This window comes from Sebastes fasciatus, chromosome 24 (genome assembly GCF_043250625.1).
Source record: "Sebastes fasciatus isolate fSebFas1 chromosome 24, fSebFas1.pri, whole genome shotgun sequence".
NCBI classification, from domain to species: Eukaryota; Metazoa; Chordata; class Actinopteri; order Perciformes; family Sebastidae; genus Sebastes; species Sebastes fasciatus.
In genome coordinates, this window is record NC_133818.1 from 1784602 (window position 1) to 1810694 (window position 26093).

The following is a 26093-nucleotide window of genomic DNA, read 5'->3' on the forward strand; positions in this document are numbered from 1 at the left end:
ACACACACTTCACTCAACACAATCCGAAACTCCATAAAACTACTTTCACTGTAAAAATCACAGAAAATGACATTAAGTTTGGTGGGGAAGATTGTTCACAAAGCAGCAACACTATAAAAGGAAGCCTAAAGACTTATAGGATGATTTTCTGCAACAAAAAAGTGCCTTTAAAACAATTAAGTTGATACACAAATATAAATAAATAAAACATTTTGTTATAACAACTTTGTTAAATTTGTTAAAATATATCAAAAAGATAAAGATTTTGTCATTAAAATATGTACGTAAACTAAGCAAAATATCTACGTAAACTAAGTAAAATAAGTACAGAAACTAAGTAAAATATCTACGTAAACTAAGTAAAATATGTACTTAAACTAAGTAAAATATTTACGTAAACCAAGTAAAATATTTACGTAAACTAAGTAAAATATCTACGTAAACTAAGTAAAATATCTACGTAAACTAAGTAAAATAAGTACAGAAACTAAGTAAAATATCTACGTAAACTAAGTAAAATATCTACGTAAACTAAGTAAAATATGTACAGAAACTAAGTAAAATATCTACGTAAACTAAGTAAAATATCTACGTAAACTAAGTAAAATATCTACGTAAACTAAGTAAAATAAGTACAGAAACTAAGTAAAATATCTACGTAAACTAAGTAAAATATCTACGTAAACTAAGTAAAATAAGTACAGAAACTAAGTAAAATATCTACGTAAACTAAGTAAAATATCTACGTAAACTAAGTAAAATATGTACGTAAACTAAGTAAAATATGTACTTAAACTAAGTAAAATAAGTACTTAAACTAAGTAAAATATGTACTTAAACTAAGTAAAATAAGTACTTAAACTAAGTAAAATAAGTACGTAAACTAAGTAAAATATTTACGTAAACTAAGTAAAATATTTACATAAACTAAGTAAAATATTTATGTAAACTAAGTAAAATATTTACATAAACTAAGTAAAATATTTACGTAAACTAAGTAAAATATTTACGTAAACTAAGTAAAATATTTACGTAAACTAAGTAAAATATTTACGTAAACTAAGTAAAATATTTATGCTAATGTTAACTAAATTAACAGACTATAATAATATAACAAATAATAAGTTAAAATGAACTCAAAAAGTCGATTAACACACAAGGTTATATTAAGAAGCATTATTCTCATCTTTATTGAAAAGAGACACATTACAGTAGAAGACTCTGTATTAAGTAGAATTTTTCAACAACGGTACTGTACAGCCAACAGAAAGTCAATAATAACAATAATAATAATAATAATAATTAGAATAACAAGAACAATAATGTGTCTGGATGATAAATCATAATAATAAAACCCGGATGGACTTCAGAGGTCGGAGAAAAATATACAAAAACAGGTTTCAGAAGGGGGCGGGGTCTTCCTCACGGGGGTGCGTTCGTTTATAAATAAAGTGGGCGGGGCTTACAAGAGGTAACACAACCAGACAAACCAAACATTGACCTTTACCGAGTCGATTCTTTTTCTTTGTTTTGTAGTTTGACGTCTATGTACAGGTGAGGTGGTGAGCCGAAGTATTAGCGCTAATGCAGACGTGATTTATCAACAAGCAGGCGGCTTCGCTTGTTTATAGTGTAAAGGTTGAAACATCCGCGTTAAACGCCGCTAGCAAATATATACTGTGCCGCGTTGTTGTCCGACAATGTGGCGAGAAATTTCTTCAAAATAATTACTTGGCATCTCCATTAGTATTTCGAGATGCTAAGTCGTTATAGGATCTTTTTTACTGGCGGAAATGAGGTTACAGAGAGATTAGCTAACTGGTTGCAAAATGCAACCGGAGCTTAACAGGATGCTTCTACTCTCTAAACATTTTTTAGCTTTGAGGATACCAAAGAGCGCGTTCAAATAAGGGGAAAGTAGTGAAGTTAGCATCGGCGACACAGATAACGTAGCAGTTAAAGCAGTGAAGTAGAAACTGCTGCCATGCTATTGCTAGCTAGCAGTTAGGATTATCGTTAACCCCGCGGCACATTATTCTGGTGCGTACAATCACTTAAAAGCAGATGTTACTGAGCTTTCTCTGCTCACGTGGATTTAAATACACGGGACTAGAGTTTCTCAGAATTTAGATGCCGTTATAAAACGAGCACAAACTCGTCTAAAGGAAACCGCCTGGAGACGCCGCCGCCGCCGCCGCCGCCGCTTCGAGAAATACGTCAGTTCAAGGTTGTATAAGAAAAAAAGCTGTAGTGGAAAAGACGAACTGAATCAGATTTAGTGCATTTCTGTCATAAATAAAAGGACGTCTTTGTCCCGTCCCGCCGCAGGACGAGTCGGATATAAAAACATAAAATATAATCAAACACAAGTTGCGGTCAAACCTCTCGGTTTAGTATTTACGGGACGCCATCTTGGAGATGACTGGCACATACAAGGTTGGACGAAATCAGGAACGTAAAGGCAGGCGTGTAAACAAACAAAAAAAGAGGCGTACGTAGGAAAATGTTTCTTTTAGCTCTTTGTTTCTACAAACAGAGCGTTGGTGGTTTGATGGCGATATTGCAGCGATGTCAGCGTATGGCGTTACGACGCGACAGTGATGGATGTGTTGATGAATATTGCTTGGATACACAGTCGGGTTGAGAGCTGCTCCTCAACCTCTGCAGCAACTTTGACCTTAAAGTTTGAAACAGTAAAGAGAGCAAAGAGACGAGCAGCCGACGCTCAGCATAGTGTCGAAGGTACAAATCATCCCTAACAAAAGGTCCAGGTTAAAGAGCCGTCGTCCCGACAATCCTGGTCAGTTAGCGTCAAATCTACGTCACCTGGGTGAGAAAGGTTTCAACTTTGTCTACATGTGACAACACCTGAAATGAACCCGTGACGTTGGTGATTCATTCAAAGTGGATCTTTACACCAGTGGTTCCCGGTCTTTTTGGCTCGTGACTCGCTGAAGCTAATACCCAATGAGAACTGTTTTGGTTTCATTGGTCTTGGTCCAAAACTCCAACACACCTGGACTCAGTCTTTACTCAAACCTTGACCTCAAACTTTTTAACTCAAAACATGGCCAGATTTGGACTTGGTCTTGACTCAAAACAAGACCACATTTGGACTCAGTCTTGACTCAAAACAAGACCACATTTGGACTTGGTCTTGACTCAAAACAAGACCACATTTGGACTTGGTCTTGACTCAAAACAAGACCACATTTGGACTCAGTCTTGACTCAAAACAAGACCACATTTGGACTTGGTCTTGACTCAAAACAAGACCACATTTGGACTTGGTCTTGACTCAAAACAAGACCACATCTGGACTCAGCCTTGACTCAAAACAAGACCACATTTGGACTTGGTCTTGACTCAAAACAAGACCACATTTGGACTTGGTCTTGACTCAAAACAAGACCACATTTGGACTCGGTCTTGACTCAAAACTAGACCACATCTGGACTTGGTCTTGAATCAAAACAAGACCACATCTGGACTCGGTCTTGACTCAAAACAAGACCACATTTGGACTTGGTCTTGAATCAAAACAAGACCACATCTGGACTCGGTCTTGACTCAAAACTAGACCACATCTGGACCCAGCCTTGACTCAAAACTAGACCACATCTGGACTTGGTCTTGAATCAAAACTAGACCACATTTGGACTCAGTCTTGACTCAAAACAAGACCACATTTGGACTTGGTCTTGACTCAAAACAAGACCACATTTGGACTCAGTCTTGACTCAAAACAAGACCACATTTGGACTCAGTCTTGACTCAAAACAAAGTCACATTTGGACTCAGCCTTGACTCGAAACAAGACCACATTTGGACTCAGTCTTGACTCAAAACAAGACCACATTTGGACTCAGCCTTGACTCGAAACTAGACCACATCTGGACTCAGCCTTGACTCAAAACAAGACCACATTTGGACTTAGTCTTGAATCAAAACAAGACCACATCTGGACTTGGTCTTGACTCAAAACAAGACCACATTTGGACTCAGTCTTGACTCAAAACCGAACCAAATATGGACTCTGTTTTGACTCAAAACTTAACCATATCTGGACTCAGCCTTGACTCAAAACAAGACCACATCTGGACTCAGCCTTGACTCAAAACTAGACCACATCTGGACTCAGCCTTGACTCAAAACAAGACCACATTTGGACTCAGTCTTGACTCAAAACTTAACCACATCTGGACTCAGCCTTGACTCAAAACTAGACCACATCTGGACTCAGCCTTGACTCAAAACAAGACCACATTTGGACTCGGTCTTGACTCGTTCTCAAAACTTTGAATTATCTCGGACTAGATTTAAGTTTTTTGGGGATATTTCACTGTAAACTGTCTTGTGACCGTTCAGATTGTAATCGTAGTTCTGCAAAGATTTCCTGGGACTGGGAAACACCGGTGTACTGGTTTAGAAACCTTCTGGGAACCACCGGTGTACTGGTTTAGAAACCTTCTGGGAACCACCGGTGTACTGGTTTAGAAACCTTCTGGGAACCACCGGTGTGTGTTGGTTTAGAAATCTTCTGGGAACCACCGGTGTACTGGTTTAGAAACCTTCTGGGAACCACCGGTTTACTGGTTTAGAAACCTTCTGGGAACCACCGGTGTACTGGTTTAGAAACCTTCTGGGAATCACCGGTTTACTGGTTTAGAAACCTTCTGGGAACCACCGGTGTACTGGTTTAGACGCCTTCTGGGAACCAGCGGTTTACTGGTTTAGAAACCTTCTGGGAACCACTGGTTTACTGGTTTAGACGCCTTCTGGGAACCAGCGGTTTACTGGTTTAGACGCCTCGTTACCTGCAATAGTTTCACTTCCTGCCCTGGACGAACCCAAACACATTCAGTCCATGCTGAAACACACATTAGAATAAATCACTTCCTCTGTGCAACGCGACATCCCGGCGTACAGTAAGTACTTCCTGTGTTCTCTAATTTACACTGTTGACAGAGAGAGAGAGATTATTTACAACAAGGAGACCAGAGAAGAAGAAGAAGAAGAAGAAGAAGAAGAAGAAGAAGCCCTTCTTAGTGATTCGCTGAGCAGATCAGGGAGACTGTCTGATTGGACGGGACTGGAGGGAACTCGGTGAGAGCTCATTGAAGCAACATAACAGAGTTTAACAGAATCACGATGTTACTGATATCATATTCACGTAACGGAATCACTGATTTGTCTGAGCTGACAGCAGATTATATGAATTAAAAACCTGAAGGAGAAGAAGCAGATGAATTCCCTTTTCGCTCCGTGTAGCTGCTTCCTTTTTCTATTCCACTTTTTACACGTTAAAACAATAAAATTCACCACAAGGACAGTTTCAATTAAACGTTATTCCACCGGGATGTAAATCAGCTTCGGGGGTTAAGATGTTCTCAATTCAGTCAGTTCAGATTAATCCAACATAGAAAGACAAATAATCACAACTCTCATTTCTCTTTACAATAAATAAATAGTCTGAATCCAACTATCTAATCTGCAGATTGTATAACGTTATATTTATGGTTATGGAGAGTTTCCTTACTTATGAATTTGTTGGATTTTAAATGAAAACAACTCATTCTTAACTCAAAACAAGGCCACAACTGGACTCCGTTTTGACTGAAAACTGGACCATATTTGGATTTGGTCTTGACTCAAAACATAACCAAATCTGGACTCATTTTCGACGGAAAACAAGACCACATTCGGATTCATTTTGACTCAAAACAAGACCACATTTAAACCTCAAAACTTGACCGCATTCGGACTCAGTCTTGACTCAAAACGTGGCCACATCTGGACCTCAAACTTGTCTAAATTCAGACTCAGTCTTGACTCAAAACAAGACCACATTTGGACTCGTTCTTCACCAAAAACATAGCCACATCTTGAACTCAAACTTGCCTAAATTCAGACTCGGTATTGAGTCAAAACGCACTCAAAACAAGATTACTTTTGTCCTCGTTCTTGACTCAAAACCGAACCAAATCTGGACTCAGTTTTGACTGTAAACCTTCCCACATCTGGATGTCATCTTAATGTTAATGGAGAAAGTAATCTGCAGATTGTTTGATGACGTAACGTGACGTGACGTGACGTTATAGTTTTCTGAATTAGTTGGACTTGTTCTAAATGTGAACGGAGTGAAGTGAGAACGGCGTTAACTGTGGTTTGAGGACGTTGGGGGTGTTGCCGGTGGACAGTTTCCGGGTCCCTGAGCCTGGTGAGAGCTTCTGTACATTTAATGACTTTATACATCCAGAAAACGACCTCCTCTTTAACGATTGGTCCGGCGACGCACATCAAGATACAGGATACACAGTCAGGAAGAGAAAGCCTTAAATGAAAGGAGAACAAAGCAGGAAGTGCGTAGGACATGCGATCTATCACACTTCTTCTGTTTTTACCTCTAAGTGTTTTTTTTCCTCTTAAACATCGAGATAGTTTTCACATTAATAAAAGAAACTAAATAAAGGCCGGAGAGTTCACAGAGTTCATGAAATAAAGGTGAGACAGTGACGCTGGAGGTCATAACGTGATGATGATGATGATGATGATGATGATGGGCATGCTACGAAGACTCTCGCTTCCTTCGTGGTGTCTCAGTTTTCTTCGTTACGTGTTCACAGAGACGCCGATATGTTTTGGCGAGACAGATTGGACTCGTAGTGTTGGATTATGATGAGGTATGATGTCACTACAGCGTCACACTGGCTGTCATTGGTTGTCAGAAGTCATGTGATTAATTCCCAAAAAAGCTCTGATGAGCCGGCGACGTCTTTTTGAGCTCGACGACGGTCCACATTTCCCACCATGCTTCTCCCAAGCAGCGTCAGCGCCGAGCCGCCGTCACTTTCTAATCAGTCTTAACGGCGGCGGTTGTCAGGTGAGGTGGGCGAGTCGACGCACGGTAGTGGTTCCCAAAATAAAAGCTCTCCCAAGTCGGGGTTTGTTAGAGTCATATGAGCGCGGCGCTCCCGGCGCTGCTGCAGCTGTTGTTGCGGTTGGTGTTGCGGCGCGGCAGGTTGGGCGTGGCCATGAGCGGGTAGCGCTCGTCGGGGCAGCCGTACTGAGCCAGCGTGTCCACGCACTCCTGACTGCTGGCCTGCCGGGCGTACGCCATCGCACTGTTGCCGTGGGCGTCCCTCGCCATCAGATCCACGCCGTACTGAGAGAGAGAGAATCATCAGAATCCATTAGTTATTTATTCATTTTGTTATTTATTTGTTATTTTATTTTATATTATTTTTCAATATTGCAGAAATATATAGAAATATCAATGCAAAAATACATAAATAAATAAAAGCATTAAAAAATAAATAGAAAATAAATGCAGAAAAATAAATGAATAAATAAATAAATAAAAAAATTGTTAATAAATAAATATTTTAATTGATTGACAGCCCTAAAATATTTATTATAAATTATAAGTATGTATTCTAACAATAACAATAAATAAAAGTTGTTTCATTTGGCGTTAAAGCTAAACTCAACGCTTCCTGTCCAGATGTTTCACAATAAAATCCAAGTTTTACAAAAAAGACATTTAAGTATTCCCTCATCTCAGAACTACATGACCTCTGACCTCTGACCTCCACCCAGGTGTGATGATGTCACTCTTACCCAGATGAGCAGCTGCGTGACGACCACGTTGCCCTTGCGGCTGGCGAGGTGCAGCGCGTTGCGTCCGTCCCCGTCCCCGCAGGTCTCGTTGACCTGCTGCCGGGAGCCGTGGGCGAGCAGCAGGACGACGGCGCGGAGGTCCTCCTCGGCGGTGGCCCTCAGCAGCTGCTGGCCCAGAGAGAGGTCGGTGGTCGGCAGCGACGCCACGAACAGACGCTGCTCGTACTTGGCCCGGATCCAGCGCTCCCGCTCCTCCCTGACGGACGCACAAACAGAGACGAGGGCTGAGTGAAACTTCCTGTCCATCAGAAACTAAACTTCTGATTGTTCTGGTCTGGAATATAATATAATAATAATATAATATAATATAAAGCTCAGAGGATCCGATACGACACAAAGATGTTCACTGTACAACGATAGACGACACAAAGATATTCACTGTACAACGATAGACGACACAAAGATGTTCACTGTACAACGATAGACGACACAAAGATGTTCACTGTACAACGATAGACGACACAAAGATGTCCGTGAAGGGCTTGCATATTGTGTGATGTCTCTAAATGGTGTAAAATAAGACACAGAGGACGGAGGGGGACGGAGGGGGACGGAGCGGGACGTGGACACACATTGTTCACCGATGGAGAGTCATGAACTGCTGATCTGTCTAATCCACAGATCTGATGGTGTTAATCTGCTCTAATCCCTCCATGTAAACAGCAGCTCATTCAGGCTGCTGGGATTAGTCCAGGCTCCGTGGTGGGGGGGGATATTGAGCTGTCCCCCCCCGACGTCCCCCAGGGGGGGGATATGGAGACGAGACACAACAGTGACTCCTCACAGGTTGATTCTTTGGAGTTTTGTACTACGGCTGTTTGTGTTTTGAAGCAACATTTGACAACGTGAGCTTCTTTTATTTGATGTTAACCACATGATCAGCGGGACATCTTATACAGTATGTCTCTATAATGTCCATGTTTTAATGCACATCTGTTTGGGTTTATTCTGCTGTTTCATTGACGCATAAGTGCGCTTGTGTAGAGTAATGCATTTAGGATGCTAATAAAAAAAAGTCTGAGTACTAAAGGTAAAGGAAACAAAACATAAAAAGAAAAATTAACAGAATTAAAACTTCTTTATGTGCAAAACTTCCTACACTATATTGTGATGTTTATCTCTAGTTATTAAACCTTAAAACTTAAATCTGACTTAAATCGTTATTTTTCTAATTGGAGTTTTGTAATATGACAACTTTGAAACAAACGGTAGATGTGTTTGGTCGTTTTCTTGATTAAAATAAAGGTTTATATAAAAGTAAAACGTCTCAGAATCAGGACTTCTTCGCCCTGTGGGGTTTATTTGGAAGAGATGCATGATGGGAGATATAACTGTGGGAAAAGAAGATGAGACGAAAAGTGAAAAAGTAAAAAAGAGGAGTGAACCTGCAGAATCTCATTAACTCTCTTCCTGGAGACCAGTGTGTGTGTTAATGTGTTAATGTGTTAATGTGTTAATGTGTGTGTGTGTATATATATGTGTGTGTGTGTGTTGTCGGGGGTGTGGTGGGCGGCGGCGGCGGCAGCTAGCATCACGGAATGTCCCGGGGGCTTCTCCCTTCCTGCCCCGGCCCAGAGAGAGAGTAGGGAGGCTGGGCAGGACTACGGCCCACAGCCCCCGGACAAAGCCTGGAGGTGTGAACGGAGTGTGTGTGAGTGAGCTCAGCGGTGGGGGGGGGGGTTCAGGAGGAAATGTGAGGACCCAGGAAACGCATGCCTTCCCCCGCCAACGCTGTTGCTAAGGGCCGTGTGAGGATACACTTAAAGAACTGAAGGTTCCACTTTACCTTCTGTTTCACTACGTTCTGTTTCACTACGTTCTGTTTCACTACGTTCTGTTTCACTACATTCTACGTTCTGTTCCACTACATTCTATGTTCTGTTTCACTACGTTCTGTTTCACTACGTTCTACGTTCTGTTTCTCTACCTTCTGTTTCACTACGTTCTGTTTCACTACGTTCCGTTTCTCTACGTTCTGTTCCACTACATTCTACGTTCTGTTTCTCTACGTTCTGTTCCACTACATTCTACGTTCTGTTTCTCTACCTTCTGTTTCACTACGTTCTGTTCCACTACGTTCTGTTTCACTACCTTCTGTTTCACTACGTTCTGTTCCACTACATTCTGTTTCACTACATTCTACGTTCTGTTTCTCTACCTTCTGTTTCACTACGTTCTGTTTCTCTACGTTCCGTTTCTCTACGTTCTGTTCCACTACATTCTACGTTCTGTTTCTCTACGTTCTGTTCCACTACATTCTACGTTCTGTTTCTCTACGTTCTGTTCCACTACGTTGTTTCACTACGTTGTTTCTCTACGTTCTGTTCCACTACATTCTACCTTCTGTTTCTCTACCTTCTGTTTCACTACGTTCCGTTTCACTACGTTCCGTTTCACTACGTTCCGTTTCACTACGTTCCGTTTCACTACGTGCCGTTTCACTACGTGCCGTTTCACTACGTTCCGTTTCTCTACGTTCCGTTTCACTACGTTCCGTTTCACTACGTTCCGTTTCACTACGTTCCGTTTCACTACATTCCGTTTCACTACGTTCCGTTTCACTACGTTCCGTTTCACGATGTTCCATTTCACGATGTTCCGTTTCACGATGTTCCGTTTCACGATGTTCCGTTTCACGATGTTCTGTTCCTCTACGTTCTGTTTCACCATGTTCCGTTTCACCATGTTCCGTTTCTCTACGTTCCGTTTCTCTACATTCCGTTTCACTACGTTCTGTTCCTCTACGTTCCGTTTCACCATGTTCCGTTTCACTACGTTCCGTTTCACTACGTTCCGTTTCACTACGTTCCGTTTCACTACGTTCCGTTTCACTACGTTCCGTTTCACTACATTCCGTTTCACTACGTTCTGTTTCTCTACGTTCTGTTTCTCTACGTTCTGTTTCACTACGTTCTGTTCCTCTACGTTCCGTTTCACCATGTTCCGTTTCACTACGTTCCGTTTCACTACATTCCGTTTCACTACGTTCCGTTTCTCTACGTTCCGTTTCACTACGTTCTGTTCCTCTACGTTCCGTTTCACCATGTTCCGTTTCACCACGTTCCGTTTCACCACGTTCCGTTTCACCACGTTCCGTTTCACCACGTTCCGTTTCACCACGTTCCGTTTCACCACGTTCCGTTTCACCACGTTCCGTTTCACCACGTTCCGTTTCACCACGTTCCGTTTCACCACGTTCCGTTTCACTACGTTCCGTTTCACTACGTTCCGTTTCTCTACGTTCTGTTTCACTACGTTCCTCAGTTAAGATAAAGGAAAATATGATTCACTCAGTCTAAACTGAACTGTTTTATTGTGTTATTGTGTTGTTGTGTGTGTGTTTTATTGTGTTGTTGTTGTATTGTGTGTGTGTTTTATTGTGTTGTTGTGTTGTTGCAGTAAACATCATCAGGAGCTAACGAGTCCTGAACATATCTGGACAGCGGACACACTAATGGCACTAATTAACCACACAGTGTGTGCGTGTGACAGCGTGCGTTAACATGTGTCTACTAAATGTACACACTCACACTGTGTGTGTTAATCTGAGTGTGTGTCCCTTTTCACATCCCATTAGACAAAGTGTGCTGCGCTCCAGCAGCAAGGCATGCTGGGTAGACAATTAAACACACACGCACAGTCAGTTAAATTAAATGATAAAATGACACCAGCCAGAGGAAACAAACACACTTCTACTGTCTCTACTGTCTCTACTGTCTCTACTGTCTCTATTGTCTCTATTGTCATCTTTGCTCCACACACAACCTCCTGCTACACCGTCTGATGTCAGTAGAAACACCACTCAGACCTTCATTTTATTCTATTTTCACTGTTTTTCAGGAGTTCCTGACCAAGTGTCCGTTTCTAACGAGGTGGATGTAAAAACACCCGACTTTCACCAGGAGACCCATGTTGGTGCCCCGTGTGAGGCAGGAAGTCAACGTTTATTTGTCACATAACTTCCGTACTTAAGTTACGCCACTTTCCGGAGTTATTCAAACCCGAACTGCGATCTTTTCCTAAACCTAACTGTATAGTTTTATTTTGAAAAGACTGGAGCGGAAATTGACACATGCTTGAATATTGTCTGTCTAGGGCTTTTATTGTGAAAGGTAAGAAGGGGAGGTTGAAAGGAGTAATAAAGTTTGCCGTCCTGTTTCGGAGCCTCCGTGTTGTTGTTTCATAAATATAGACGCAACTCAACCCGTTCCTCACAACGTGATTGGTTGACGCCTTTAGTCACGATACGAAAGCTCAAAAAATATAAAAATTCGGTCACTTTTTTGCCGTTAATATTCCCGTTGTGTGTGAAAGTATTAATGAGAAAAAGTTCAGAAAAAGACATTATATAAAAAAAGGCCTTTAAATGTGTTTTTAAATAACTTAAACTAAATGAAGTAAATAAAAGAGCGTGATGATGTTTCTGTTGATTGACAGCCTCATCAGCTGCTGTGTTGTGGTTGCCATAGAAACGGCAGTGGCGGTGGGGGTTCTCTGATTTCCTGTCTGTTGTTTGAGCTCAGCAGACGCCGTGTGTGTGTGTGTGTGTGTGTGTGTGTATGTGTGTGTGTGTGGACGTTCCCCCTGATTGGCTGCTTTGTCCGGTGTGTTTACATACACACTGAGCTTCCTGTTGGGTCATCTGACCACCAGCTACCCCTGACCACGACCTCTAAACATGGAGCTGAAAGCCGACACACACCCCGACAATCACACCATCATCATCACCATAAGAAGAAACAGGGACTAGATATAAACATCATACTTCCAGCTGAAGGTTTCCTCCTTTGAAAATCCTTTCAAAATAAAATCCTAACACGTGATGTTTGCATTAAAATACAGAATGAAGGCTTCTCCAGCGTGGAGCTGAGGAGTAGCAGCCAACGCAGTGCTGTTAAAGCCTTCATTAATTACAGAGTGAGAGGTAATGAGCGGTAGGAGACCGGGGGGTCAGAGGGACACGGTGTCAGTGTCTTCCCTTCTGGCCTAATTAGCCCTCTAATTAATAGATTAATAGATAGATAGATAGAGCGTGGATAAGAGCATCAGCTAGCTGCCCCAGCTAATGGGCATTTAAAGATGAATCACCGTCACACAGTCACCCAGTGGACCAGGTCTCTAACGGGGACCAGGTCTCTAACCGGGACCAGTTCTCTAACGTGGACCAGGTCTCTAACGGGGACCAGATCTCTAACAGGGACCAGATCTCTAACGGGGACCAGGTTTCTCACGGGGACAAGATCTCTAACAGGGACCAGATCTCTCAGAGGGACCAAGATGGAGACGACCAAAACCCAAGATGGAGACGGTCAAAAACCAAGGTCTCTAACTTGGACCAGTTTTCTCCATCACAGGGACCAAGTTTCTAACGTGGACCAGGTCTCTCTAACGTGGTGAGGAGTTTTAGATCCCGTCTTGTCTGTTAAGGTTGGAGCAGGAAGGAAAAGACAAAAGGAAAGAAGAGGAGAAGAAATCAATTAGCCTTTCCTAGCGGGTCGTTAGCTGCCCTCGGATAGTCACAGATAATTAAAGGGAGGGTGGGGGGGGGGGGTGGAAAGGTCTGGGGGAGGCGGAGGGGGGTCTGAATCAGCCATGAGACTGGACCAGACGGAGACGGAGGGGTTAAACCGGACAGAGAGAGAGAGGAAAGGTGGAGGAATGATCTCTGGGTGAAACCATAGAAGAAGAGATGTGATCAATTAGACGAGCAGAGATCCGAGGTCACGTCCAGATTAACGGATAATTAGCTGTCTACATGTCGGATCGGGGTCCCAGAAGGGTCCGGGGGGGGGTCCTGGTCCAGAGTCCCCCAGGACAGGATGTCACATCATGTTGTCACGATCAGGACGGAAGACAAGAACGAAAAATGAGATTCAGGAACGACAGAATTCCTCCAGAAAGAGAGAAGTGATGGAGTTTATCAGAGACTAACTAGAGTCAAGAAGAAGAAGAAGGAGAAGAAGAAGAGGAGGAATGTGACGGCCCCTGCTTGTCTGCAGAGGTGTGATGTAATAGTGACGTTCCTGTGTTGTGTTTAAGGAGCTGATCTGGAACACCTGACCCCACCTATAAAGCTCTCTCTCTCTCTCTCTCTCTCTCTGCAACCACTTTTGCAAGAGGTCCCGGGTTCAATCCCGGACGAGCCCCCAATTTGTCATAACCCGGCCTGTGGGCCATGACAAAAACGGGAACGGACACAAAATGCCAAATAATATAAAGTATTTATACTGTGATTCTGAGTATCCGTGTCTTCATGTACTCATGTACTCGTACTCATGTACAGCTGCAGACTGAGTATTATTGGGTTGTATTTGTAATCACACGTTGGTGCTTCAGATCAGTCAAGAGTTTCATCTTCTGTCCACGACGACGGCTCAATAATCCCCCCAGAGTACCTAGAGTAATCAGAGTACCTAGAGTAATCAGAGTACCTAGAGTACCTAGAGTAATCAGAGTACCTAGAGTACCCAGAGTAATCAGAGTACCTAGAGTAATCAGAGTACCTGGAGTACGTAGAGTATTTACTCGTTCAAATTGTGATAAATGTTCTTGTTTTCACTGAATTCTCCTTTAAATGAAGCGTGAGGACGAAGGAGTGAAGTGGAGAGGAAAGGAGTGAAGTGGAGAGGAAACGAGTGAAGTGGAGAGGAAAGGAGTGAGTAATCCCTAAACTAAAAGAGGAGACGTTCCTGAAGTGAAGCGTCTGACGGTCTCAAATGTTGACCAGCCGCTCGCCGCCGCTCGCCGCTCTCCGTGAACCCATTCAATCCAAACACATTACCCAGAACCCACGAGGACAAGTCCACGGTCTCCACCCCCGTCCTCCCTGTTCTTTATTCTAGCAGCCAATTAGCCACCGGGACGGGAGGGGGGGCGGGGGGGATCTTACCGTCGGCGAGGCCGGCCGGACTCCCGTTATGTATTTCTTCATGATTAGCGTGATGACTCATCAGGCATAAACAATGTGCATTTACTTTGTGCTTTTAGCCGCGCATTAACAGAACCTCCTCGCCGCCGTGACACGCCACGCACGGCCCCGCGATTGGCTCGTGTCAGCCGGCTTAATGTCAATAGTAAATTGGAGGGCTTGTTAGGCGAGTCTGCGGTGGCGGCGAGGCAGCGGTGAGGCAGCGGCGAGGCAGTCATGTACAAAATAAGGTCTATTAGGACTAATTTAATCAAGAACTCCCTTTTACACATGAATTAGAATATAGGAGCCAATTATTATACTGGCCTGTCAGGAGGCTTCTTCTTCTTCTGTGGTGGCTCATGTGTGTGTGTGTGTGTGTGTGCGTGTATGTGTGCGTGTGTGTGTGTGTGTGTGCGCTGGTTAACATGCAGGCCGGGGGGGGGGGCAGCAGATAATAATGGAGAAGAAGAAGATGATGGCAGAGATCAGATAGTTAACGGATGAAATGGAGCTTCGGCTCAATCTCAATCTGAACACACACATATATATACACGTATATATATATGTATATATATATATATTTATATACTGTATATACAGGCATGAACGTAGAGTACAAGCCTGATCTGATGGAGAATTATTTATATATTTATTTCTAAACATGAAGGATCGTGTGGACATTAATTCAGATTTATTAGAAACGATCTGCGACTGGAAGTTACAACCAGGAACAGAGAGGAATGTTTCAGAATAACGTCTGGATGTGCTATTATTCTGCTAGTTTTATATTCTGGATGTGCTATTATTCTGCTAGTTTTACACCAAAATAAAAAGTCTGGAAAATGTCCAAAAAAATGTCCGAAAAAGTCCCAAAAATATCTGAAAATTGTCCGAAGAATGTCCAAAAAAATGTCCAAAACATATACGAAAATTGTGCAGAAAAAAGTCCGAAAAATGTCGGAAGAAAAGTCTGAAAAATGTCCGATAAAAAGTCTGGAAGATGTCCGAAAGAAAGGCAATAATATGAATATTATATTGAAATGATGTGATGTGAGACTAGATCTGGTGTTTTGGTCTTTTGGTTGGTGATACATCAGAAGTGGTTTAAAGGCTCCATTACAGTGAGGTGATGTCATGTTCTGGACTGATCAGACGGTTCCAGCTGTTCTGAAAGTACCAACAATATCATCGCAAAATAGATATCCAGATATTTGGATACAAATATTCTAATAAAGAGAATCCTAAAGTCTAAACATCAGCTCTGGTCTTCAGTCTGGTCTCAGTGATGTCCCTAACGACAGCAGCAGACGTGTGTCCATCTGAAGTCACACCGGTCCAATCAGTGTTATGATCACAGGACGGGGGGGTTCGGGGGGTTTATGGGTATCAGGATGAACCGCCCCCCCCCCCACCCTGCCTCTGACCCTGGGGGGTAATTATGTGGTGATGTGATGGGGGCCCCTTTACCGCCTCCATCTGCTCCCCTGAGCCCAATCCCCGCCGCCGTGTCGGGACGGCCGCCGCACCTGCACCCCCGGTCCAGATTAAAACCCCCCCGGTCTAATTTTAAATCTGTTAGCGCTGGGAGGGGGGGGCGGGGGGGGAGACGAGACTAATCTGTTCCCATAAAGGGCCCTTCTTCTTCTTCTTCTTCACCTCTCCGGGCTCCCAGCGCCGACAGACCTGCTGCTGAATTATTACTGGACGAGCATTCGTCATGTGGGGGCCGCTGTTAAGTGTGTGGCGGCGAGGCGGTGGCGGTTGCGGCGGCGGTGAGGCAGCGGCGGCGAGGCAGCAGTACGAAGCGCTTCATGCTCATCCTTTAGATTCCTGCTCATTTCTCTGCTGTCTAATTAAGGTGTGGAGCCGCGCAGCCGACACATCCACCTCCTCCTATTGTTCACGTTACACCCTCAACCTCAACGCCACCGTACAGACCCCCCCGCTAAAGGTAACGCCACCATACAGACCCCCCCGCTAAAGGTAACGCCACCATACAGACCCCCCCGCTAAAGGTAACGCCACCATACAGACCCTCCCGCTAAAGGTAACGCCACCGTACAGACCCCCCCGCTAAAGGTAACGCCACCATACAGACCCCCCCGCTAAAGGTAACGCCACCATACAGACCCCCCCGCTAAAGGTAACGCCACCATACAGACCCCCCCGCTAAAGGTAACGCCACCGTACAGACCCCCCCGCTAAAGGTAACGCCACCATACAGACCCCCCCGCTAAAGGTAACGCCACCATACAGACCCCCCCGCTAAAGCTAACGCCACCATACAGACCCCCCCGCTAAAGGTAACGCCACCATACAGACCCCCCCGCTAAAGCTAACGCCACCATACAGACCCCCCCGCTAAAGGTAACGCCACCATACAGACCCCCCCGCTAAAGGTAACGCCACCATACAGACCCCCCCGCTAAAGGTAACGCCACCGTACAGACCCCCCCGCTAAAGGTAACGCCACCATACAGACCCCCCCGCTAAAGGTAACGCCACCATACAGACCCCCCCGCTAAAGGTAACGCCACCATACAGACCCCCCCGCTAAAGGTAACGCCACAATACAGACCCCCCCGCTAAAGGTAACGCCACCATACAGACCCCCCCGCTAAAGGTAACGCCACCGTACAGACCCCCCCGCTAAAGGTAACGCCACCATACAGACCCCCCCGCTAAAGGTAACGCCACCGTACAGACCCCCCCGCTAAAGGTAACGCCACCATACAGACCCCCCCGCTAAAGGTAACGCCACCATACAGACCCCCCCGCTAAAGGTAACGCCACCATACAGACCCTCCCGCTAAAGGTAACGCCACCATACAGACCCCCCCGCTAAAGGTAACGCCACCATACAGACCCCCCCGCTAAAGGTAACGCCACAATACAGACCCCCCCGCTAAAGCTAACGCCACCATACAGACCCCCCCGCTAAAGCTAACGCCACAATACAGACCCCCCCGCTAAAGGTAACGCCACAATACAGACCCCCCCGCTAAAGGTAACGCCACCGTACAGACCCCCCCGCTAAAGGTAACGCCACAATACAGACCCCCCCGCTAAAGCTAACGCCACCATACAGACCCCCCCGCTAAAGGTAACGCCACCATACAGACCCCCGCTGACGCCACCACATCCACCGGAGACTGACCTGCTTCTATGACGCCATAACTTTACATTTCTTCTGTCAAACGCCGTCTGCAGGTTTCCTCCGACACGGCGACTGTCTTTGGTTCTGATTTGGTTCATTCACGGCTCAGATGTGAACGCCACCAGGCCAAGATGCTCTACGACAGACCGCCAAAGGTCAGCGGTTGGCGTGAGAGACGGGTGGGAGTCTGAGGACACGGGAGGCCCAGGGGACGGAGACACATGGCCGCCGACCACCTCCCCGTCCGGCGGCCAGGAGGCCGGATTAGCAGCGCTGTCACTCGCTGTCCGCTGAGCGGGCCTCGGGTGCTGGTGTTGACGCAGCCACTCGACAGATAATTAAAACAATGAGCCGCGGCGCCGAGAAGCCGGCACCGAGGGTGCCGCAGCAGCGCCGGCCGAGCCCCCCCGTGGGCGCTCCGCGACGGGCAGCGCGCCCAAACTTAGCAGCCCCTTCGGCGGTGGCATCAGCTGGGGCGCAGCACCGGGCGACCGCGCCAGCCGAGGTGATGACGGCCGACCGCGGGGCAGCCAGAGGTTAATGGGAACGTTTAGAGGATTGGAGTCTTTTTGTGGTTCGGGGTCCCTCTGGCGCCGCAGAGCCGACGCCGTTTGGCGTCCGTCCACGCCGTAACCACCCCGTGTCTCCACCACTGCGAGGGGAAGCTTGTCAACAAGTATCTCTCTTCATAATGAGGCATTGTGGCGCTGAACGTTCGGCGGCGAGCTGAAAGCGATTAGCGGCGACAGGGTCCCCCTCCTGAGACCGGCTGACGTTAATGAGACCTGGACCGGCCGTCGCTGTGGGCGGACGCACCGCCGCTCCGCCGGGACGCCGCCACCACCAAGATAAAGAGATGATGACAACAGTTGGAGACGGCGGGGACCTGTCACATATCTCATTGGACGCGGCGGAGGAGAGGTGCGATCTCTCCATCTCTCCCTCCGGGTGAGAGGAGGAAGATGTGGAGGTGTTGAACACTCTTCCTCTTCCTCCTCCTCTTCCTCTTCATCACTCCCTTCTCTGCTTTTCTTTTCCTCTCTTCACATCCGTCCCTCCAAATTATCCTCTTCCTCCTCTTCTCCCCATCCCTAACCTCCATCCTTCATCCCTTCCTCTTCCTCTCTCCTCCTCTCCATCGCCCCCCCTCCCTGAACCTCCAAACAGGACCTAATTGGGAGGCGGGGTGGGGGGGCCAGACCTTGACAGACAGGAGGTCAGTGTAATTGCTGCTGGCCATATTTAACATTAAGATAATCAGGCCATTAATTACCCTTTGGATCATTAAATCAGCCACTTGCAAAATGAAATTTCGGCCTCTATTACTCACTTGAGAGACCACGAGGGGAGGAAGGCATTTTAACATCCATCACCCCCCCCTCCGTCTCTCTCTCTCTGCCTCCCCCCTCCTCCCCCATCCCTCACATCCCTCCCGCCGCCTCCACAAAGACGCCATACCTCAACCGCCACTTCTTCTTCTGCCTCTTTATGCGTCTCTCTGCTCAGTTTGCAGCATCACTGACTGGATTATTAAACTGATAAGACACATTTAAACCTCTAAATCACTGATGTTAATGCCGTTACATTTCTTATATATGTATATATATATATATATATATATATATATGTATATATATGTATTTATATGTAGAGCTGTCAAAGTAAACACGATAACAACGCAAATTCATTTAAACGCCACTCATTTCTTTAACGCAACTTGTGATTTTTGAAACACTGCCCGGACAAAATACTTTCTATTAGGTGTTTAATAAAGCTGGACGGAGGAGGAGAGAAGTACTCAAGGTACTTTAGTAAAAGTAGATATACTAAAATACTTTATTAATATTCATTGTTATATATTAAAGTGTATTTAGAGCTCGTATGTTCAGCTGCTTGTTGACGTCTCTCTGGTGGTGATTTAAGGCGGAGCAGCAGCAGCGGCAGCGGCGGGTGGCGAGCGTTGAGTGAACGTAACCTCGGTGACACGGCGTCTACATATCATTTCATAGAGCGTCGCTGGGACTCCATAAAGCTGTCATAAAGCCTCCACGCCTCCCTCCCACTGAGGGAGAGAGAGAGAGAGAGAGAGAGAGAGAGAGAGAGAGAGAGAGAGAGAGAGAGAGAGAGAGAGAGAGAGAGAGAGAGAGAGAGAGAGCATGAAGGAACAGGAAGTTATGTTTTAAAACCAAACCGTCCACTGCAACGTGTTGGGTTTGATTTCCCCTCTACTGCTCAGTCTACACGCTGTACACGCTCTGCGCACTCTACACGCTCTACACGCTCAGTCTACATGCTGTAAACTCTCTACAGGCTCTACACGCTACACGCTCTACACGCTCAGTCTACATGCTGTAAACTCTCTGCACACTCTACACGCTGTAAACTCTCTACAGGCTCTACACGCTACACGCTCTGCACGCTCTACGCGCTCTACATGCTATGCACGCTCTACACGCTACATGCTATGCACGCTCTACACGCTATGCACGCTCTGCACGCTCTACACGCTGTACACGCTGTACAGGTTGTACAGGCTCTACACGCTCTACACGCCCTACATGCTATGCACGCTCTACACGCTATGCACGCTCTACACGCTATGCACGCTCTGCACACTCTACACGCTGTACACGCTGTACAGGTTGTACAGGCTCTACACGCTCTACACGCCCTACATGCTATGCACGCTCTACACGCTCTGCTCGCTCTACACGCTCTACACTCTACACGCTCTACATGCTATGCACGCTCTACACGCTATGCACGCTCTACACGCTATGCACGCTCTGCACACTCTACACGCTGTACACGCTGTACAGGTTGTACAGGCTCTACACGCTCTACACGCCCTACATGCTATGCACGCTCTACACGCTCTGCTCGCTCTACACGCTCTACACTCTACACGCTCTACATGCTATGCACGCTCTACACGCTATGCACGCTCTACACGCTATGCACGCTCTGCACACTCTACACGCTGTACACGCTGTACAGGTTGTACAGGCTCTACACGCTCTACACGCCCTACATGCTATGCACGCTCTACACGCTATGCACGCTCTACACGCTATGCACGCTCTGCACACTCTACACGCTGTACACGCTGTACAGGTTGTACAGGCTCTACACGCTCTACACGCCCTACATGCTATGCACGCTCTACACGCTCTGCTCGCTCTACACGCTCTACACTCTACACGCCCTACATGCTACGCACGCTCTACACGCTCTGCTCGCTCTACACGCTCTACACTCTACACGCCCTACATGCTATGCACGCTCTACACGCTATGCACGCTCTGCACACTCTACACGCTGTACACGCTGTACAGGTTGTACAGGCTCTACACGCTCTACACGCCCTACATGCTATGCACGCTCTACACGCTCTGCTCGCTCTACACGCTCTACACTCTACACGCCCTACATGCTACGCACGCTCTACACGCTCTGCTCGCTCTACACGCTCTACACTCTACACGCCCTACATGCTATGCACGCTCTACACGCTCTGCACTCTACACGCTCTACATGTTCAGTTTACAGTTCAGACCGTCTGACTGACGGCTGAGATCATAATGTTTTTATTTGTTCACAGAGACACTAAATCTTTGTTGTAAATGACTGAACTCAACAGTTTTATAGGTTTTGTTCTCTGGATGATCATTTAATTCACTAAATAAGATGCGGACGTCGGAGGAGGAGAAACGATGACATTTAAAATACGACCATCATAATCAAACAATGAAGGACTCGAAAGAGATGGAAGAGTTAAAATGTAGTGTCAGTTCAGAGTGTTATTTAACCTCCTTCATGACCAGCTGGTCTGACATGTTGGTACCGATGGATTCATCAGGTTCTCTAGTTTACTATGATACCAGTAGTAGTAGTAGTAGTCTGACCTGGTTGGTACCGATGGATTCATCAGGTTTATACTTTACTATGATAACAGGATCTTCACTCTCGCTTTAAAAACCTCAAAATCACAAGTTGCGTTAAATTTGCATTAACACGTTATCGTGTTCACTTTGCCCTACTATATATATATATATATATATATATATATATATATATGTATTTCATTATTTTTTTTCATGTTTTGTGTATGCTTTTTATTCTTAATATTTTTCTTTATTTTTATTCACGTTATTATTTTATTTATTTATTGTTTTTTGTGTTGTTTTTTTATCCTTAATCTTTTCCCTTGTTTTTATGGCTGTTATTATTCTTTTTATTTATTTTTTTCTGTTTTTTTTGTGTTGTTTTATCCTTTATATTTTTCTTGTTTTTATTCCTATTATTATTTATTTTTTTCAAATGGACTATAATTTTTACCATTTCCCTATAAAATGTATAAACATTGTAGGAATGATATACGTATGAACAACATATGTAAACAAATGTACATTTATGTTAACTCCTGTAATAAAGAATATAAATAAATATATATATATAAGGATAAGGATGCAGGTGCATGTGTTGTCATGTCAACATGCATCCATAAAACCTGCTGTTTTTATAAATATGCATCTATTGGCTTCCTTTAGGAGTTCTTTATGCATGAATTTAATAAATGTGCATAGAAAGATGAAAATGGATGAACCATAGCCGGAGACAGCCAGAGACGGAGGAGAGAATAAATGGAGAGATGGCTGGAGAGCAACACAAAGAAGACAGGAAGAGGAGGAGAGGAATGATGGAGGGAGGGAAACGGCGAGCAGCGAGCCACTTAAGGAATGGACTGATGAATACTATCGACAGGGCAGCGGGGGGGGATGGAGCTGCAGCGGAGCGGCGCGGGTTAATTGAGATAATATTGACCTCCTCCTCTAATCTCTAATCTCTAATCTCTAATCTCTTCAGGAGGAAACATGCTACACATTCAGAAAGAAAAGGAACATGAGCAACAATCAAAGCATTAGTGGTCTGATGGAGGACGGCTAATGGCACGTCAATACCCACCGTGGGTGTGTCTTACTGGGTTCTACTGTGTCTTACTGGGTTCTACTGTGTTCTACTGGGTTCTACTGGGTTCTACTGGGTTCTACTGTGTCTCACTATGTCTTACTGTGTTTTACTGTGTTCTACAGCATTAAAATGCTGTAAAATTTTACTATTTTTCCACATGAATGAAGCGTCTTTGTGCTCTGAGACGACAACAGACGGAAAAAGTCCAAAAACCAAGATGGAGACGGCCAAAAACCAAGATGGAGACGACCAAAAACCAAATTGGAGACAACCAAAAAACAAATTGGAGACGGCCAAAAACCAAATTGGAGAAAACCAAAAACCAAATTGGAGACGGCCAAAAACCAAATTGGAGAAAACCAAAAACCAAATTGGAGACGGCCAAAAATCAAATTGGAGACAACCAAAAACCAAATTGGAGACGGCCAAAAACCAAATTGGAGACGGCCAAAAACCAAATTGGAGACAACCAAAAACCAAATTGGAGACGGCCAAAAACCAAATTGGAGACGGCCAAAAACCAAATTGGAGATGGCCAAAAACCAAATTTGAGACAACCAAAAACCAATTTGGAGACGGCCAAAAACCAAATTGGAGACGGCCAAAAACCAAATTGGAGACGGCCAAAAACCAATTTGGAGACGGCCAAAAACCAATTTGGAGACAACCAAAAACCAATTTGGAGAAAACCAAAAACCAAATTGGAGACGGCCAAAAACCAAATTGGAGACAGCCAAAAACCAAGATGAAGACAGCCAAAAACCAAGATGGAGACGACCGAAAACCAAATTGGAGACAACCAAAAACCAAATTGCAGACAACCAAAAACCAAGATGGAGACGGCCAAAAACCAAATTGGAGACGGCCAAAAACCAAATTGGAGACGGCCAAAAACCAAATTTGAGACAACCAAAAACCAATTTGGAGAAAACCAAAAACCAAATTGGAGACGGCCAAAAACCAAATTGGAGACGGCCAAAAACCAATTTGAGACGGCCAAAAACCAATTTGGAGACAACCAAAAACCAATTTGGAGAAAACCAAAAACCAAATTGGAGACGGCCAAAAACCAAATTGGAGACGGCCAAAAACCAAGATGAAGACAGCCAAAAACCAAGATGGAGACGTCCAAAAACCAAATTGGAGACAACCAAAAACCAAGATGGAGACGGACAAAATGTGGAACTGGAGGCTTCAATACAGCAGCCGTCCACTTCCTGTATTCAGTCTATGACGTAGACATTGCTGGATGAAGTCAGTAACGGACTCAACTACAGACATACCAGAGTACAGACAGGCTAGTAGCTCTCAGACGTTCACAGTGTTCAGTGTGTACCTGTGTGTGTGTGTGTGTGTTGGTGTGTGTTGGTGTGTGTTGGTGTGTGTGGTGTGTGTGTGTGTGTGTGTGTAATTATCGGCCGCTGCAGCTCTGGGAAGCCAGCAGCCATCATAACAAATTAGAGCTGACTTCCATCCGCATAAAGATCGACTTCCCCGTCCTCCCCCTGCTCTCACCCCCCCGACGCTCATTAGTCAACAGAAGCACCTTATAATTACTCCCCACATGACCCCCCCCCACACCCCCCCAACACAACACACTCACAGTGTACACAGATATACTCACACACATCCACACATTAACACACACAGGTACACACTGATCAACACCAACGTCACGCTAAAGTTCACCCATTTGTTAGGATCCCTGTAGACCACAAGACAACAGGAACAAGCACCGCCGTCTACAGGAAACACCGCCCCCTACCTGATACTACCTGTTACTACCTCATACTACCTGTTACTACCTGTTACTACCTGTTACTACCTCATACTACCTGTTACTACCTGTTACTACCTCATACTACCTGATACTACCTGTTACTACCTCATACTACCTGATACTACCTCATACTACCTCATACTACCTGTTACTACCTCATACTACCTGATACTACCTCATACTACCTGTTACTACCTCATACTACCTCATACTACCTGTTACTACCTCATACTACCTGTTACTACCTCATACTACCTCATACTACCTGTTACTACCTCATACTACCTCATACTACCTGTTACTACCTCATACTACCTGTTACTACCTCATACTACCTCATACTACCTGATACTACCTCATACTACCTCATACTACCTGTTACTACCTCATACTACCTGTTACTACCTCATACTACCTGATACTACCTCATACTACCTGTTACTACCTCATACTACCTCATACTACCTGATACTACCTCATACTACCTGTTACTACCTCATACTACCTCATACTACCTGTTACTACCTGTTACTACCTCATACTACCTGTTACTACCTCATACTACCTCATACTACCTCATACTACCTGTTACTACCTCATACTACCTGTTACTACCTCATACTACCTGATACTACCTCATACTACCTGATACTACCTGATACTACCTCATACTACCTGTTACTACCTCATACTACCTCATACTACCTGTTACTACCTGTTACTACCTCATACTACCTCATACTACCTGATACTACCTCATACTACCTGTTACTACCTCATACTACCTGATACTACCTGTTACTACCTCATACTACCTCATACTACCTGTTACTACCTGTTACTACCTCATACTACCTCATACTACCTGATACTACCTCATACTACCTGTTACTACCTCATACTACCTGATACTACCTCATACTACCTGATACTACCTCATACTACCTCATACTACCTGTTACTACCTCATACTACCTGATACTACCTCATACTACCTGATACTACCTCATACTACCTGATACTACCTCATACTACCTCATACTACCTGATACTACCTCATACTACCTGTTACTACCTCATACTACCTCATACTACCTGATACTACCTCATACTACCTGTTACTACCTCATACTACCTGATACTACCTCATACTACCTGATACTACCTCATACTACCTCATACTACCTGTTACTACCTCATACTACCTGATACTACCTCATACTACCTGATACTACCTCATACTACCTGATACTACCTCATACTACCTCATACTACCTGATACTACCTCATACTACCTGATACTACCTCATACTACCTGTACTCTAGTACTCTTTGAGGTACTTGTACTTCTACTCCACTACCTTTATGTGACAGCTTCAGTTCCTTCAGTGTTTCCTACCTGCTGGCGTCCGGCGCCGGTTTCAGGCGTCCCTGCGCGTTGGCCTCCCACACGCCGTTGGCGAGCTCGTTGCCGATGGCCGACATGACCTTGATGAGCTCCAGCGGCCACTCGTCCAGGTCCAGGGAGCGGACCCGGGACAGGTGGGTTCCCAGGTTTCTGTGGATGCCCGAGCACTCGATGCAGATCAGGGCGC

At 44.9% G+C, this 26093-nt stretch overlaps 2 protein-coding genes across 9 annotated transcripts in view; one reads left to right on the plus strand and one right to left on the minus strand.

The window, feature by feature from the left end:
• dph3 (diphthamide biosynthesis 3) overlaps positions 1-26093 on the plus strand; it is a 258857-nt gene that overhangs the window by 48331 nt on the left and 184433 nt on the right. The gene's annotated exons all lie outside the window — the stretch shown is intronic.
• Positions 1162-26093, minus strand: part of agap1 (ArfGAP with GTPase domain, ankyrin repeat and PH domain 1) — a 145896-nt gene continuing 120964 nt past the window's right edge. For 7 of the 8 annotated variants that reach the window (XM_074627641.1, XM_074627640.1, XM_074627642.1 and 4 more), the window contains 3 exons: positions 25898-26093; positions 7621-7876; positions 1162-7165 (listed from right to left, as the gene is read on the minus strand). The exon at positions 25898-26093 is cut by the window's right edge and continues 27 nt beyond it. In XM_074627641.1, coding sequence (XP_074483742.1) covers positions 6956-7165; positions 7621-7876; positions 25898-26093 — 662 coding nt within the window. In that variant the 3' untranslated portion in view covers positions 1162-6955. The remainder of the gene's footprint in view (positions 7166-7620; positions 7877-25897) is intronic. The other variant, XR_012593042.1, reaches the window with a different exon arrangement.